General features: G+C 33.9%; 4 protein-coding genes across 7 annotated transcripts; 2 read left to right on the top strand and 2 right to left on the bottom strand.

Annotated features, from left to right (window-relative positions):
• Positions 1-696: 696 nt before the first annotated feature.
• On the bottom strand, positions 697-2,301 carry LOC123212974. Its single transcript, XM_044632253.1, has 2 exons — positions 1,876-2,301; positions 697-1,124 (listed from the first exon to the last, which is right to left on the bottom strand). The coding sequence occupies exons 1-2, from the start codon at positions 2,152-2,154 to the stop codon at positions 939-941; spliced, it is 465 nt and encodes a 154-aa protein (XP_044488188.1). The 5' UTR covers positions 2,155-2,301; the 3' UTR covers positions 697-938.
• Positions 2,302-3,641: 1,340 nt separating this feature from the next.
• LOC123212971 (protein trichome birefringence-like 38) lies at positions 3,642-6,164 on the top strand. The gene is made up of 5 exons (XM_044632251.1): positions 3,642-3,989; positions 4,888-5,059; positions 5,138-5,310; positions 5,458-5,616; positions 5,699-6,164. Exons 1-5 carry the CDS (start codon positions 3,694-3,696, stop codon positions 5,988-5,990), a joined length of 1,092 nt encoding a protein of 363 aa, XP_044488186.1. The 5' UTR covers positions 3,642-3,693; the 3' UTR covers positions 5,991-6,164.
• Positions 6,165-7,796: 1,632 nt separating this feature from the next.
• Positions 7,797-8,781, top strand: LOC123212973 (dirigent protein 22-like). Its single transcript, XM_044632252.1, has one exon. The coding sequence runs from the start codon at positions 7,914-7,916 to the stop codon at positions 8,481-8,483; it is 570 nt and encodes a 189-aa protein (XP_044488187.1). The 5' UTR covers positions 7,797-7,913; the 3' UTR covers positions 8,484-8,781.
• Positions 8,782-9,272: 491 nt separating this feature from the next.
• LOC123212968 (scarecrow-like protein 3) lies at positions 9,273-12,332 on the bottom strand. 4 transcript variants are annotated; one of them, XM_044632246.1, is made up of 2 exons: positions 12,015-12,332; positions 9,273-11,024 (listed from the first exon to the last, which is right to left on the bottom strand). In XM_044632246.1, the coding sequence occupies exon 2, from the start codon at positions 10,985-10,987 to the stop codon at positions 9,560-9,562; it is 1,428 nt and encodes a 475-aa protein (XP_044488181.1). In that variant the 5' UTR covers positions 10,988-11,024; positions 12,015-12,332; the 3' UTR covers positions 9,273-9,559. The 4 variants fall into 4 exon arrangements, with proteins under 4 accessions (XP_044488181.1, XP_044488182.1, XP_044488180.1 ...); XM_044632247.1 differs by lacking the exon at positions 12,015-12,332 and adding an exon at positions 11,590-11,982; XM_044632245.1 differs by lacking the exon at positions 12,015-12,332 and adding an exon at positions 11,664-11,981.
• Between the last annotated feature and the right edge of the window lie 3,466 nt (positions 12,333-15,798).

Here is a 15,798-nt window from a genome sequence, read left to right as displayed (position 1 = left end):
CTATTTTTCAACTAGGGTTATTTTAGGAGCAAAAATTTCTTCTTGTGTCTAGATATGTAATAACGATTTTTTAAAATTATTTTTTATAAAATCATATAACGTCTTTATATGGTAAATTATTGTCATCAAAGATGGAGTCAAGATTTGAATAGGAAAGTGATGCAATTTACAATAAAATTTTTAAAAGGATCTCAAAGAGCCATTCAATTTCTTTTTATATTAATTTTGATGAAAAAGGAAACTAAAATTTTTATAATTGAGTCTTATATATATATATCTATATATATATATTTAGGAAATAAAATTTTCCCAATTTTTAATTGGAGAGAACGAAGGAAGGTTTCCCACCCATGGTTTGTTGAGATTCCCTTTCTAACCTTTAAAGCTTAAAAAGTTAGCTTTCTCACCCAAGATTTTTCAATAAAATTCATCAATAAACATGCTATAGTTAATCAAAAGGTGAAAAAACACTTTGTTGTTTCATTATTCGCCATTTCAAATATTTCAAGCAATATCAACTTAACAAAATTTGAAACAAGATTAGTTATTACTATTTCTTCAGCTCAAGTCAAAGATGGTGAAGATTAAAAACAAGACTCAACTAAGAATGTGGTGACAGTCGTGAGCCTTCAAACTCAAGTCAAACTGTGAAGCTGTTTGTTCGAATCCACCCCACCCTCAGTATAGCAAATCAACTTAGAAAACCAAAAGTTACTGTTATCAATTCCAACAAATATGGTGCTCTACAACAACCGTATCACTCTTTTGTTACAGTTTTACCAACTTGAATAAGTATACAAAACCTTCCAGATAGCCATCTAGCTAGAACAAAATCCGTATTTTCACATCAACCAATTACTAAAACTGAAACCAGACACTCAACGAATTTGATGCTATAAACAAGAACTCCAAGAAGGAGATGCAAGTATCAATGAAGCTTACACTTCCCTTTTGGGACGATTTCGAGTGTGTGGAAGCACGGGTTCCTGTATCTTCTCTGCAAATATTTTCACTTCATCCTTTTTGCTGTCACTGCCGTCAAAATCCTTGCCCTCATCATCTCCCTCATCATCATTGTCATCATCCTCTTCTTCCGCCTCCCTCATTGCTTCATTAAGTATAAGCTAAACCATCAAATCATGAAGTTAAATATTATATCTTGAAATTAATACTGCTGCAATTAGCTTGAAAAATGATTTGTCTCCAAAAAAGGATCTCATTTCTGGATCACAAGTGAATTTGAACTGTAACAAATCCAACAAGGGTCAATTTAAACTCAATTTGAACCTAGAACGATCAATTTGAGCTAAACTCAATTCATTTGAGCTAGCCATTCACAGAGCGGCAGGGATAAATTACCCCAAAAAAAAAGAACATCCAAGGAAGAGAGCTTCAGTTCGACAATGCCAGCAACCGAGGTGGTCGACTGAAACTTAAGCTCAAACAAGGATTAATTCGAACGCAACTGGAATTCAGAACGATCAATTTGAGATCTAACTTGACTGATTTAAGCTTACCATTCACTGATTCTATGGAAGAAAAATTGCCAAATAAAAAGGAAAAATTACATGGTAGACAAACTATGCTAAAGCTTCAGCTAAAACTCAATTCGTTTGAGCTAACCAGCGATCCGAGGCCATGTCGACCCCTATTCTTGACCTCAAAATAATATCAGTTATACAGCAGACAATCCCAACAATCTCAAGCAAAGGCAAAATCTTTCAAATTAAAACATACAAAATCAATCAACCCAGTTACTAAAATTACATTAAATTTAACTTTATAATATCAAAATTGAGCACAATCTTTCAGATAGTCTCCAATTTCAACCACAAACAAGTAAAAAATAAAAACCCAGTTAAGACCGAAAGTTACCTCTTCAAGGAACTTTTGGTCAAGTCTATCGGCGATTCGAAGCGAAGTAAAGACAGTGCCAGCAAGGAGGGAGAGAGGGAGAAGGAAAGCGAAGACGTAGCTGCTAGTGCTGGGCCCTGCACGTGTCACCACCGTTAGGCCTCTGGTTTTAGGGGAGAAACGAAAGCCGAGACCCGGATACACTGGCAAGCGGGAAGGCCTGAAGTAGGCACGTGAGGGTGTGGTAGGAAGAGACAAAGGTAGGGAAAAGAGTGAATTGGGGATGAGGAGGGTCGCCATTTTTGGCAGCTTCCAAATATCTCTCCAACCTGTGTAGTGCTGGATTTTTTATCCCCAAAGTTGATTTCTTTTATATTTGTGATGATGAAAAAATTTAATTGATTTTGCAAATATTTTTCTATGTTTATGCTGAATACATAATAATATAATACAACATATTCATTTTTCCTTTGTATTCACTTCAGCCAAGCAATTTTTTATTATTGAATTAACGGATAAATGAAAAGCATCCAAATATATGTTTTTAGATTAGGAAGGGCAATGACCCAGCAGACGGTTGATTGAAGATATTAAATTAAAATAGTTTATTTTTTTCTTTTATATATATAGTTAATTTTTTTTTAATTATATATATATAGTTTAACATATAAAATGTCTAAAATATTTTTAAGTTTTGTATTTATTTAGCCGAACATAAACTCATCCAATTAAAATATAAAATTCACTCACTTATTTAGTTAAGACCGAGATATGAGAGAAAATATAAAATTTTTTGATAATTTTAATGGTGGAAAGGTTGGTCTGGTGGTTAGCCAGTTAGTCAAATACTCAATCAATCAATTTATTTTTAAAAATTATTTGGTCTGGTTGGTTAGCCTGTCAAACACTCAATTAACCAATTTATTTTTAAAATTAGTTAGTTGTGTGTTTGACCACCTGGCTGACCAACCCATCCAACCAACCTATTTAGTCAACTTCATATCTTCTCTTTTATATAATAAGAAATAGTTATTATATATATATATATATAAAATAAAAAGTGACTATTTTAATTAATATCTCATTAATTGGTCTTGATAGGTATGGATGGTTTGACCTATGATGAAATAAATAAATATTATAAAGCCTTTAGATAATTTGTTATTTTTTAATTAAATAATTTTAAATTAAAAATATTGATTTATTATCTAACTTTTTAATTACATACATATTAGGTATATAATTTTATTGATTAAGGAATTGAGAAAATGCAGAGTAAATGAGCTGTTTGACATGTGAAAATTAGGGAATTATGAACCTCTACTGTAGATCTTGGACTTTCCCATATCTGTATTTTAATTTTTGTTATGGTCGCCAACCCTTTCACCATGTCACTGTAGTTAGTTTCTTTCTTGCGATTAAAAAAAGTCGTCATCATAATTGTAATTGATTATTGATGATGAGGAAGAAGAAAAAGTATACAATGTTCCTATAATTTTGTTACTTATTAGATTTTACATTTCCATTTTTATTTATTTTATTTAATTTGCCAAATATATAAGAGGTGGATATTTATTTTTAGATTAACATTCTTTCATTTTTCCTAATCACAATCATTAAAATTCTAATTTTGTTCTAGTAAAAAATGGCATGTTCTTAAATTAAATACCATTTCTTAGGAATTTAACTAAATTATACTTCAATCAGAATCTGATTTACACGCACAATTGGTTACATATAATTAATTAATTAATATATCTACAGTTTCAAACCAAACTCTCACCTTCTCTCTTCCCTCTCTTCTCTCTTTTACTTCCCCTCTGTCTCAAGTATCGAAAGATGAAAATGTCTTCTGCGATTCCGAGATCTTCTTCTTTCTCGGTTGCCATCTTAGTTGTTTTGTCATGTTTCTGTTTGGCGAATTCGCAGAAGGTGTTGCAGAGTGGGAAATGGAGAAAAGAGGAGAAGAGTTGCAATGTGTATGAAGGGAGATGGGTGTACGACGAGTCGTATCCGCTCTACAATTCATCAGACTGCCCGCACATTCGACGGGAATTCGATTGCCAGAAGTATGGCCGCCCCGACCATCTCTACCTTAACTACAGATGGCAGCCCCATGACTGTGACTTGCCGAGGTACATGAATCTACAATCTTTTCTTCCTTTTTGGTGGCCTTTTGTTGTAGCATTTTGAAAAAGTAGAATCGGGCCAAGGAAACATTTTTCCCACTTAAAGTTAATTCAAATCAAATCAGTCTTATTTAAATCTAAAATATTCAATATAAACTTATTTATGTACATATCATTTAAATATTATTGATAAAATAAAAATTTTATTTGTCATAAATTTAATAAAGCTTTAGAGATAATCATTCAAAGTTTTTTTTTAATCAAAAATCTTATTTATATTTATTGAACAGATAAATTCAGAATAAAATGATCAGATCAATCACTATCTTTAGATTTTTATCTTAAAAATTTTAATATTTTATCAATTTTATTAATCTTTATAATCAAAATAGACGTATATATGTATATATTCTTGAATGCTCCACAACCATTTAAAGTTATTTTAATATATGTATATATTTTGATTTCCAATTCTCTTTTTTAAGTTATTCGTTTGCTAAGGTGTAAAAGCGGTGGAAGAATAAATTTGATGATAAAGTGTCACATGATTACCCGTCAATTTTGAAAGTAGAGACACGGATACGGTACAGAGTAGTTTTGTCTTCATAAAAGAGCGAAAAGCTGGCACTAGCAGAGATTAGGTTGTTAGAATAAATGAAATATAACCGACATGTCACTTTCTAGTAAAAGAAAAACCGACTTGTCATTTACTTATCCGGTAATTAGTTGTAATCCTTTGTCTCTTATCTTAATCAAAAGACGAATTTTTGTGACTTGTCGTTTCCTACTTCTCCGATTGCTTAAAAATGTGACCGACTTGGCGTTTCCTACAACCCATTGCTTTATTTTGCTTCCTAAACTGGCATTAGCTTTTTCTTATACTCTACACTCACATTGCTTGCAGGTTTGATGCTGAAGATTTTCTACAAAGATTTGAAGGCAAGAAAATTATGTTCGTGGGTGACTCAGTAAGCCTTAATCAAATGCAGTCGCTGTTATGCTTACTTCAAACCTCTGTTCCACACGCCAATACTATCAGTCAGACCAATGACTCGATCTCCACTGTGTTCTTCCAGGTTCTATATATTTATAATCTATAGATTACTGTAAGCTGGAAATTTATCAGAAATTTAATCAATTGGTTGATTCTGCAGGACTATGATGTTTCGGTGATGCTGTTTCACTCAGCATACTTGGTGGACATAGAAGTGGAGAAAATTGGTCGAGTTCTGAAACTTGATTCCATCAAGAATGGCAATGTATGGAAGAATGTTGATGTTTTGGTTTTCAACTCCTGGCTTTGGTGGTACCGCAGAGCTGGACAACCGTAAGAGCTTTATACATCACTATTGAATTGACCATTATTCTAGATTTGAACCGAGTTTGGCCTGACCTTTTCAGCCCTGTATTTATTATTATATGTCACTTGATTTCGGCATGGACTAATGTTGTATGTGCCTCCTGAAACACCCAGATGGGATTATATTCAATCTGGTGACAGTATTCTGAAGGACATGGATCGTATGGATGCTTTTCAAGAAGCTTTAACAACTTGGGCCAAATGGGTTGATTCAGATGTAGATCCCACAAAAACTAGAGTCATTTTTCAAGGAATCTCACCTTCTCACTACAAGTTAGTCACCTTGCCTTGTTCTATTCAGGTTCTCCAATGACATTTTCTTGCTATTAAGATGTTTTATTGACTGCTTGATCAGAGGTGAGGACTGGAATGAAACAGCAGCGAAAAACTGCTCAATGGAGAAGCAACCTGTAATGGGAACAACTTATCCGAGTGGCTTGCCTGCAGCATCATACGTATTACAGGAAGTGTTAAGCAGTATCAAGAAACCAGTTCATCTCCTTAACATAACCACTCTCTCACAGCTGAGAAAAGATGCACATCCTAGCTCTTATAACGCCTTCAAGGGCATGGATTGTACTCACTGGTGTATTGCTGGCCTTCCAGACACATGGAATCAGCTTCTGTATGCAGCTCTCATCAGTTAGAAACTGAAGATAATAAAGATAATAATACATAGAAAAATTGATTACAGAGTAAAATGTAGCTTGTCAGAGGGAATCCATTCTGTATAACAATTGATTATAGAGATAAGCTCTCTTTGAAGCAAAGATAAAATAAATAAAGATATAAAGAAAAAGATAATGAGTTTTGATTTTCCATATGATATGAGCAAAAGCTAAGTTACTTTATGTAGAGATGGACTTAATTTGGGCTAAACAAGACTTAATTTGAAATCGACGAGTTGAGATTCAAATTAAAAAATAATTTTACTTTGATTTTATCCGAGCTAACTTAAATTCTTTTAATTTGATCTAAACTCAAATTTCAATTTGAGTAACTTGGATTGAATTCTACCTTACTAATACTATGTATTTAGTCTTAATAACATTGTTAATTCCTTTTTAACCAATAGCACCAAAGTTCCACAACTTCGGAAGATTCATTGTAAGACACACAGCACTTTCCTGCATATTGCTTCAACTTCTTCACTAATATATTCATGGACTGTGCTTCTTAAAACAAACAGTTTATCTCAGTAATCATCAAAATTTAAACAATGAACATGGCTTCTGGGATTCCGATATCTTGTTTTTTCTGTCTGGCCATCTTTGTCAATTTTTCATGTTTTTGTCTGGTGAATTCAGAGAAAATGTTACAGACTGTGAAGGGAAGAAAAATATGCCACCTACCAAATGCAGTCAGCTTACTTCAAGCCGTTGTTCCACATACCAGTATTATCAGATAGGACAATAACTCCATCTCCACTGTGATTTTCCAGGTTCTATTTATAATCTAGACTTCTGTTAGCCAAAAATATATTACAACTAAAACTAGATTTCTGTTCCCTTTTCCAAGTCTTGAAGTAATTGAGATGTTTTATTGACTGCGTGATCTCTGCTTGATGATCAATGGCAAGAACTGGAATGAACCAGGAGTAAATAACTGCTCGGTTGGCCTGGACACATTGCAGGGCATAGTCCGGTAACCGGGGATAAGGAGGCAGAGCTCATTGTTGAAGGTTATGTGAGGTGTTTATTTGTAATTATATTATTCTAAATTCTAAATACTCTATTATTAATTCAAAATTACATAATTGACATTACATTATTGATACTCAAATTAATACTCATTGTAGATATTTATTATAACTTGTAACCTTAAAATCAGTTAAAAAAACTTAATATGACCATAGATAAACACATTATTAATCAAAATATATAAATATGGCATGTTTTATGTGATTGACTTTTGAAATCCAGTTTTTTTTTTTTTTTTTTAGCTTAATGTGTTTTCTAACATTCGAGACACTTAGGAATCAACTTCTGAATACAGCTTTCTATGAATTAAGAAGGAAAGAGAATGCATAGAAAATATATTACACACTGTAAAGTAGCCAGCCAAGCACATCACAGCTCCTCATTAATTCTTTTGTTTCAAGAAAGTTATGTAAGCTTTGTTTCAAGAAAGATAAAATATACGGAGAGTAAAGTATAAGCTAGATATTGTGCAATTACAGCACATGGGTATGTGAAAGGTGGAGGCGTAATCATTCTTTTGTCAAAGAGGAGCCAAAGCTTTATCGTCAAGCATAAGCACACCTTTGCATGCGCAAGAATAATCAAACTGTTTGGTCCGGGGAGTGCACCGACTATTAAATCAGTTTTGTTTTATCTTATTATCTTCAAATAATATGAATTATTTATATATAGCTAACATTATTATTGTATTTTGTCAATGTGAGATTTACTTATAAGTATTATACGAATACTAAGCCTTTGCAGAGCATCATACTTTACACTTTGTCCAGTCTTTAAATTGGGTGCAACACTAGTCAATTCCTTCACACTTCTAACTCTACTTACTGTAACCCAAAAGAGCACTCTCGAGTTCCCTAGTAAAGTTCCAATATGATTTCTTCTGTCTGTTTCTGTGTCTTCACTGCCTATTTCTTAGTCTTTTTATCATGCTTTTTCATAGCTAGCAATGGAGTTTTCTATGAAGAACTCGCAGAAGGCATAGCTATAAAGCGCACAGAGAAAACAAGTCACCTCAATTTCTACTTTCATGACATTATTGGTGGCAAGAACCCAACTGCTGTGAAAATTGCAGGACCACCTAACAGTACTGGTTATGGCTTTGGCAGTACAACGATGATGGATGATGCCTTAACGGAAGGACCTGAACGCAACTCGAAGCTTGTGGGAAGGGCTCAAGGACTATATGCCATAGCTGCACAGCAAGAAGTTTCACTGCTTATGGTCGTGAACTTTGCTTTCATGGAAGGTAAATATAATGGAAGTAGCATCAGCATTCTTGGGAGAAATCCTGTTTTCAATGATGTGAGAGAGATGCCGATTGTTGGAGGCAGTGGACTGTTTAGGTTGGCTCATGGATATGCATTGGCACATACAATTTGGTTTGATGCCAAAACTGGAGATGCCACTGTTGAGTACAATGTGTATGTAACCCACTACTGAGCCTTGTAGCCTTCTGGGATAATTAACAAGGGAGCTAGAACAAGTCCATATTTATCAGTTTATTGGCAGATCCTGATAAAGCTGCCTGAGAATTATATTAGTAACTTTCCATATATTTAGTGTACAATTGCTCACGCGTAACCAGATGCAAGCTTAAACTATTAAAGCAAATTCCCAAGTTCCCAACCTCGTATGTCATAGGAATTCTCTTTTGGCAGTCATGTCAGTTTATGTGATGAAAATGGTATGTGTAATCAGGGCTGAATCCAGTGCCAAACACAAGTTGCGATAACCCAAACTCGAGTTTTAGTCAAGCTAACTTGAATCCAATGAATGCCGAAAAATCATTGGCAAATTTATCTTCTTAACTGATTTTTCATATTTATCAGTGATTTTTTCTTTGACAATTGTTCATTTTTTTATTTTCCAACTCTTTCTAACAGTTCTTTAACAACCTTATTGCCAACTAAAGTTCAAATTGGACTTTTTGAATTTGAGTCAAGCTTGACCAGTCATTGTTCGGGCTCGATTTAGCTTAAATCTACTCTATGTGTAATCAATATCCTTAAACCTTACACTCAACAGATTGAGAATTTACCTCTTAAATGCATAAAGTCAGTTGATGTATCAAAATCAATCTGCCTTAAAAACACATGAAACCATACAATTACTTCAGGCTAAAAACATTTTTCTAGCAAATTTCCTGCTCTTATAATCCCGGGAAGAAACCATTCTACTGCTTCCTGTGAGTGGTCATAAAGTATACTACGGGAGTTTTTCAGAGGCAACTCTAGAGAATCAATGGAGAGTTTAATTATAATGAGTACAACATATTAAGTCTGTTTATTACAAATCTATTGATTAGCAAACAAGAATAGCAAATCAGTAAAATAAAATACAAATAATAAACAACAGAGAGAAAATATATGGATCAGAGGATGAAGTAGTTCAAACCTTTCCTCGGAAACGCTATGCAATTTCAGAGAATTAAAACTTAGGTTCCTTTATACGAAGTAGAAAAAAAGGGGAAAACAGAGCACACACAGACACACAAATTTCCTGCATGGTCAATAATTTCAGTCATAACTTCTAAACCTCCAGGCAGAAACAGAATAGAGGGGTCTATCTTGCCAGCAAATAACTAGACGTCCATTCTCTTCTTTGATCCTATACCCATCATAGCCATAGTTCTGCAACAACCTCCTAGCCTGTAAAATGCCATGGTAACTTAAAGGCACCCTTCCAAACCCAGCTAACTCAAGTCGCAGAATCCATTTCTCAAGCTTTTCATGCCTTTCCTTCCTCTCAGTTCCCTCACATGCTATGATGTTCTTTATTTCCTCTCCAAAAAGCATCTTCTCCACCTTCTGCCGCTCTATCGATGCCCTGGGTAAGGTGGACTCCAAGCAATCAAACAATGCTGCATAAAAGTTCAATGCTTCCATGACCCTCTCCATTAAAGTAGGGCCATTGTGATTGGATTCCTGCTCGGTTACTACTACCAATTTTGGTGATAGACCCCAAAGGGCATTTAAAAAGCTTCCCATTTTTGGTGAAGCAGCTAAAGACAGTGGGGTCAGTGGGGTTGATGCTGATGCAGAGTCAGGACTTGCACTGTACAGATGGAAAGAATCTTTCTCAAGCCACTCTCCCAGCGTGCGTTGGTTCATCTGCAAGACTCTCTGCAAGTGACTAGAATTTTGAGTTTTTGATGCTGTTGGAGAGCTCCTCTTGAGCATCTCATCATCTGTTGCCAGGAGAGTGTGCAACTGAAGAACAGAGCTGACAGCAAGAGCTTCTCCGGTCTTTACACGTAAACTTTCAACATCAAGATTCTCCAATTTGCTTACTACAGGGTTAAATTGGAATGGAATGTCCAATTTTTCAGCCTCCTCAGCCAATCGCAGAGCCATTTGTTCCAGTAACTCTTTCTGTTCATGTATACCAGTAATCCTCAAATGGGGTGGGCCTTCTGGGCGTGCACTTAACGTCTGAAGAAGGTTGATCCATTGGGCAGGCTCAAAGGAATTAAGATCAATAATATGGACCATCTTCTCTCCTTCCATGGCTTCTATAATTGCCTGATTTGTGATCACGTATGAAAGCTTCATGAAGGGGCAGAGATCAAAGAATAACTTCTGGGCAAGTATTTCTTCGGTTACTGATGATATTTTCGTGGAATTGAGGGCTTTGTGTAGACCAGGCCAAGCTTTAAGCATTCGATCAGCTAGTGCCTCAGTGAAATATGCAGCAATTCGCTGCATGGTATCCCCATCTGGAGAAGCAAGGTGGGAAATATGCTCAAGACCTATATTTGCATTCTCAACACTGCCAGCAGCAACGTGGTTTGCACAAGCGACAAGGAGATGAATTAGACACAAACCCCTCTCTTCAGATTTCAGCTCCCTAAGCCATGGATACGGTGATCCAAACCCAGGAGACAGTGACATCCGGGAGAAAAACTGAAGGGGTGATGATCCCTCCTCTTGAACCATTCCTGCCATTAACTATAAAAACAAACTCCGTGCCCAGAAACAGGAGCTGAGACCAAATATATAGCAAGAATTAGATCATCAGGTAGCCATTAAAATTTGAAGAAGATGATCAGTAGAGGAAAAAACATATTAAATCTATAATTAGAAGAAACTTCTTGCACAAAGAAAGATGGTTACTTTTTCTTCATCTTCCATTTCCTCCCCTGAGTGGGCAAACAACACTATTTCATCTTTGCTTATTGTTATTCTGAGAAAACAAGAAGCTGGTTCCCTTTCCAAATTTCCAGTAGAATAAAGATTATGACTCGTTAAAAGAACTATTTAACCAACAAATAATAATCTAATTCCAATATAGAAAATGAAAAGCAAGACCAGGTTTCTTCCGTTTTGTTTTTGTACTTATCTCCAAAGGCACATTAATACTAAACATGACTAACCAAACAAGTTGTATTAGGCTCAGTTAAGTGAAAAATTCTGCATTTTTGGTTTCTGAATTATTATCTCCACTCTTTCATGATAGTTTCCAGCAACCAAAAGACTCTAAATGAATAGTATGCCAAAAACAAAAGCAAATTTGACTTTCTTTATTTAAAACAGAGAGCAAACTCAACTGGACATGCATTGGTTTTCAAAGATTTCCCCAAAATCAAGCAGTCAAAATCAATTATCAGCTTCAAGAACTCACCAGAGAAAGCTCAGTGGCTGTTCTTGAGAATTACAGATGAAACAGAGTAGTGAATTAAAATTCCCAGGTGTGTTATAAAATTCAGCAAAAACCCGTAAAGGCCCTAAAAAAACATTTCCTAATCCATCAAAGTGGGATGACAGGAATTAGGTAGGGTTTGTGGGCTAGGGTTTTGTTGCAAAGTAAGTAAAATGGAATTAAAGTTATTGTCTTGAAGGACTTTTCCATGGTTGCTTTGGCGACAACACAAGAGTTTGTTTTTGTCTTCATTGTTTTGTTGTCCTTTGGAGGGATAAGAGGAATACGGAATTTCTTGAAATACAAATACAATAGAAGAGAGAGCGCACTTACTCTTTTTACTTTCTATCTTTCTTACTTTCTCCTCTAAAAAAATGAAGAGCTCTTGTCTCTTTCTCCCTTTCTCCCTCTCTCTCAGTTGATTTTTCTTTGTCATTATGTGCTATGGATGGGAATAAGAGCTGGCCAGACTTTGGTATTATGCTGAAACGGAACACCAATCCAAACATGCCCTAACAAAACAAAACAACAGCCTTGCTTGTTGCTTTGTGGGTAATAGTGGGGATTGCAAGGGAGCGTTTTACAGGTCCCTCCAAATCCATTATCTGTTTTCTTTCAAGCACACACACCATCCACTTGGTACTTTTCTTCTCCTATTAAAAGACAAAGAAACACGAAGATTTTGGGAAAGGCCAAAAGTAGATGGAACATTTAACTTTAGTGGTGGACCGTGGAGTCTTGGTTGGGAGTTCTTGTGAGTATCTAGACTCTGTGCCGACCCTCATGGTCACATCAAATCATATTAATTCAAGATTGAAGAATGAATGATGTTGAATGTGATTCAAGTGTTAGATCAACCTATCCAATAGATTAGTGATAAACCACATCATCCATTTTGAAAAGCTGAATCTGCTAAATGCTAGTGGGAACAAAGATATTTGTTGTTTTCTTCGCTCTTTCTTATCATCTTTAAATTTTCCAAAGTTTTGGTTGGGGTAATGATAGTACTAGTGGCCAGCACTTTCCTATATTGTCTTCTTTCAAGACATGTATCACCTGCCTTTAACAGGTAAATTCAGTCGCCAAGGAATTAGAATCAGGTTGGTATTCCAGACTCGACAACATGTATCACTGTATCACAATTTTACTAACTAGAATATTATTTGGTGAACCACTCAACACCTGAAATAAATCCTTAGTTGACATTAACCACCAGAAACACTATTCCTCCTGTTAGCAGAATTTATAGAATCAGCAAGAATTATATTTAAAAGTATGCAACTAGCATATTTCAGGATATGAAAAAATTTGTTGTGATAAACATGAAAACACATTTCTATGTTTGCGTACTTTATGATAACAGATTGAAGATTTCTTATTTTTTAATAATCTATTAAGAGTTTAATGTTGCTTTATCCAAATTTTACAGTCAAGTTGCTGCAGAGATCAGTCAGCAATTGCGTCCGACAATAATGCATAAATAAGCCAAGTATGATATGACAACTCAAAGAATCAGTCATTGTTTTCACTTATCAGCATTATTACCAACATGCAAAAACAAAACCCTGCTTTGGGTGTGTCCACATACATTCGTCTCCATTTATAAGGCGATCAAAAATATGCCAATCAAACCAACTAGTTATAAGGTAAGCTGCCATGCTGCTGCTGAATGTGAGATAGCTTAATCAGTAACCTTTAACCGTCTCTCCTTGGTGAGTTTTGGACTTTTGGAGGTGGCTGAGAACCCAATTTTTCGTTTCTAAAATTGCAAACCAAAATGAAATCGCTTGAATGATTAACTAGTTTTAAATTAAACTAAATATATCAAATAATGGGATCAAATTTGTTGTTAAGGCTTTTTAATTAAATTTTCAGAGAAACGGTCATTCCAATCTTGGAACAAGTGTTATGACTTCTAATTTCACATTTTCTTTGATTTGTCTACAATAGCAAATGTCAATAGAATAAGGTCACTCCTTGTTGATGAAACGATTAGAGAAATGGAACAAATGCTTTACATCTTGAACAAATGTTTCTACTTTTGAACTTATTTTCCTTTAATTCAGTTTTGTTCCGTTACCCAGCCTACAGACATTACTAAATTAGTAACTAAATAAACTTGTTTGGTCGAAATTCTAATTGATAGTTAAACTAAACTTTTTATTACCCTATTTTTTAGTTCAATTATTGGTTCGAATATAGATTAGATTTGCCATTTTTTTAACACTCTTGACTCATATGGAATCTACACAAGCTGAATAAACACAAAGATTTACCTTAAAATAGTAGGTGTTTCCAAGGTAAGCTTTAAATTAGAAGAAGGGATAGATTGCATTTAGTTTGTTCAGATTAGATTAGATTGTGACGTATTACTAGAAAGACAAAGCAAACAAATTGCCTTGAAGCACTTCCGTCGATCCCAACAATGTTTAAAGGGGGAGTTTTCAAGAGAATGAAGTTTTTGTAGGTTTCTGGGCACAGGGCATTGTAAATGGCGACTCTTAAAGTCGAAACTCGATAAAATAAGCGGTAAAATTCCGCTAAAATTCAGCTAAAACTTGGCAGATTGTGTTGGGAAATGAGGTAAAAACAAAAGGGGATAAAAGGATCACTAATGTGGATGTTTGTGAGATTAAAATGGGAAATTTAGTAACTTCTTATTCTAAGCTTTGCTTGTGAAAGAATTTTAGACAAGAGCAAGGTTGGATTTCAACCAGTTTGTATTTAAAAAGAATTAGTTTAAAATTGGTTTGAGATTGACGAATTAATATTCAAATTAGGTTTAAAAATAATTTAATTATATATTAATATGAACTAATTTAAACTTGACTTGTTTATGAAATAGATTTAATTTTTTACTTAAACTTAGTTTATTCAATTTGAACTCAAATTTGAATTTCAGCAACTAGAATCAAATCCAACCTTATACAATAGAATATAAGTGTTAGAAACACAAGTTTAAACTCATGAAGATCCAAAGTTTGAAGAAGATGGGTTGGATTTATCTAGGTCATGTTCAAACGATACTCAATTTAAAATCAATTCAAATAAAAAAAAAGTCAGTACAAAACTAACTTAAATTTGACTCGAACTCAAATATTTAGATTGGCTCAAACTCAATTCATTTTATGAAAACAAAACCAATCTTCTGTTTGAACTTGATTCATATTATTAAAGTTTGAATTCGGACTCAAATAACTCAGATAAAAATCAACCCTAATGTTGAACATTTTAGACAGGAATTGGGCCAAAATCTTTGTTTTGGTTTGGGCATCAGTGATCTAAAATGGACGTAGGCTCTAATCTAAATGGCCCAACTGTAAGGTACTTTAGCTAGCTTGACACTTTTGTCAACTAAACGTTTATGAAGTGATTTATCTATTAATTGGCATACAATAGAATAAGATGCCTAAAAATTCTAACACTTGGACGTATTTTTCGTGTCGTCACTCTCAAAGTAGCTGGACGTTAACGTTTCAAGCAAGGCTGCATTTTTAACATTTTAGCCAACAAAAATATTATATACAAAAATTTAGTAGAATAGATAAACATAAAAAATTGGTGAGACTTGTGTCCAACAAAAAGAATCAAAGCATGTCCAATTTTGTAATATATATATTAGATTTAGATTCAAAGATGCCTACTTAATCTCTTATTTAAATTAGGACTGAACATGTTAAGTTTAAAATAAAGATTTAGTAAATTTTTATAAACAAATTGAATTTAAGTAGACTTGTATAAAATTTAAACTTTAATTATTTTTAAGTCGGGTTATAAACTCAACTCATTAATCTTGAATTGGGTTATATTCGAATTTAGTCTAGATCGAATAATCAAATCCAACCCTAAATAGTTTAGGATTAGTGTATCTAAAGTGAAGCCATCTTTATTAGTTAATTAGATCTTTATTTTTTTCCCCTCTTTATTTGAGATTTTTAAACCTATAAAAGTGATTTATTAATATTCTATGATATATTATACATATATAGATACAATATAATATAACTGTAAAATAATATGTATTTTAAAATGTATTAAAAATTAATATAATACAATAAATATATTATATAATACGATATATATTTTGCACTTTAAAAAAAAATAATAATGTAACAAA

The sequence above is a fragment of the Mangifera indica genome, chromosome 4 (genome assembly GCF_011075055.1).
Source record: "Mangifera indica cultivar Alphonso chromosome 4, CATAS_Mindica_2.1, whole genome shotgun sequence".
NCBI classification, from domain to species: Eukaryota; Viridiplantae; Streptophyta; class Magnoliopsida; order Sapindales; family Anacardiaceae; genus Mangifera; species Mangifera indica.
This window is presented reverse-complemented; position numbering and strand designations above follow the sequence as displayed.

Coding starts and splice junctions, on each gene's coding strand:
- LOC123212968 (XM_044632246.1), bottom strand. CDS start 10,987: ATGGCAGGAATGGTTCAAGAGGAGGGATCATCACCCCTTCAGTTTTTC.
- LOC123212974 (XM_044632253.1), bottom strand. CDS start 2,154: ATGGCGACCCTCCTCATCCCCAATTCACTCTTTTCCCTACCTTTGTCT. Junction 1,125..1,875: donor ACCAAAAGTTCCTTGAAGAG/GTAACTTTCGGT, acceptor TTGATGGTTTAG/CTTATACTTAATGAAGCAAT.
- LOC123212973 (XM_044632252.1), top strand. CDS start 7,914: ATGATTTCTTCTGTCTGTTTCTGTGTCTTCACTGCCTATTTCTTAGTC.
- LOC123212971 (XM_044632251.1), top strand. CDS start 3,694: ATGAAAATGTCTTCTGCGATTCCGAGATCTTCTTCTTTCTCGGTTGCC. Junction 3,990..4,887: donor CATGACTGTGACTTGCCGAG/GTACATGAATCT, acceptor CATTGCTTGCAG/GTTTGATGCTGAAGATTTTC. Junction 5,617..5,698: donor ATCTCACCTTCTCACTACAA/GTTAGTCACCTT, acceptor CTGCTTGATCAG/AGGTGAGGACTGGAATGAAA.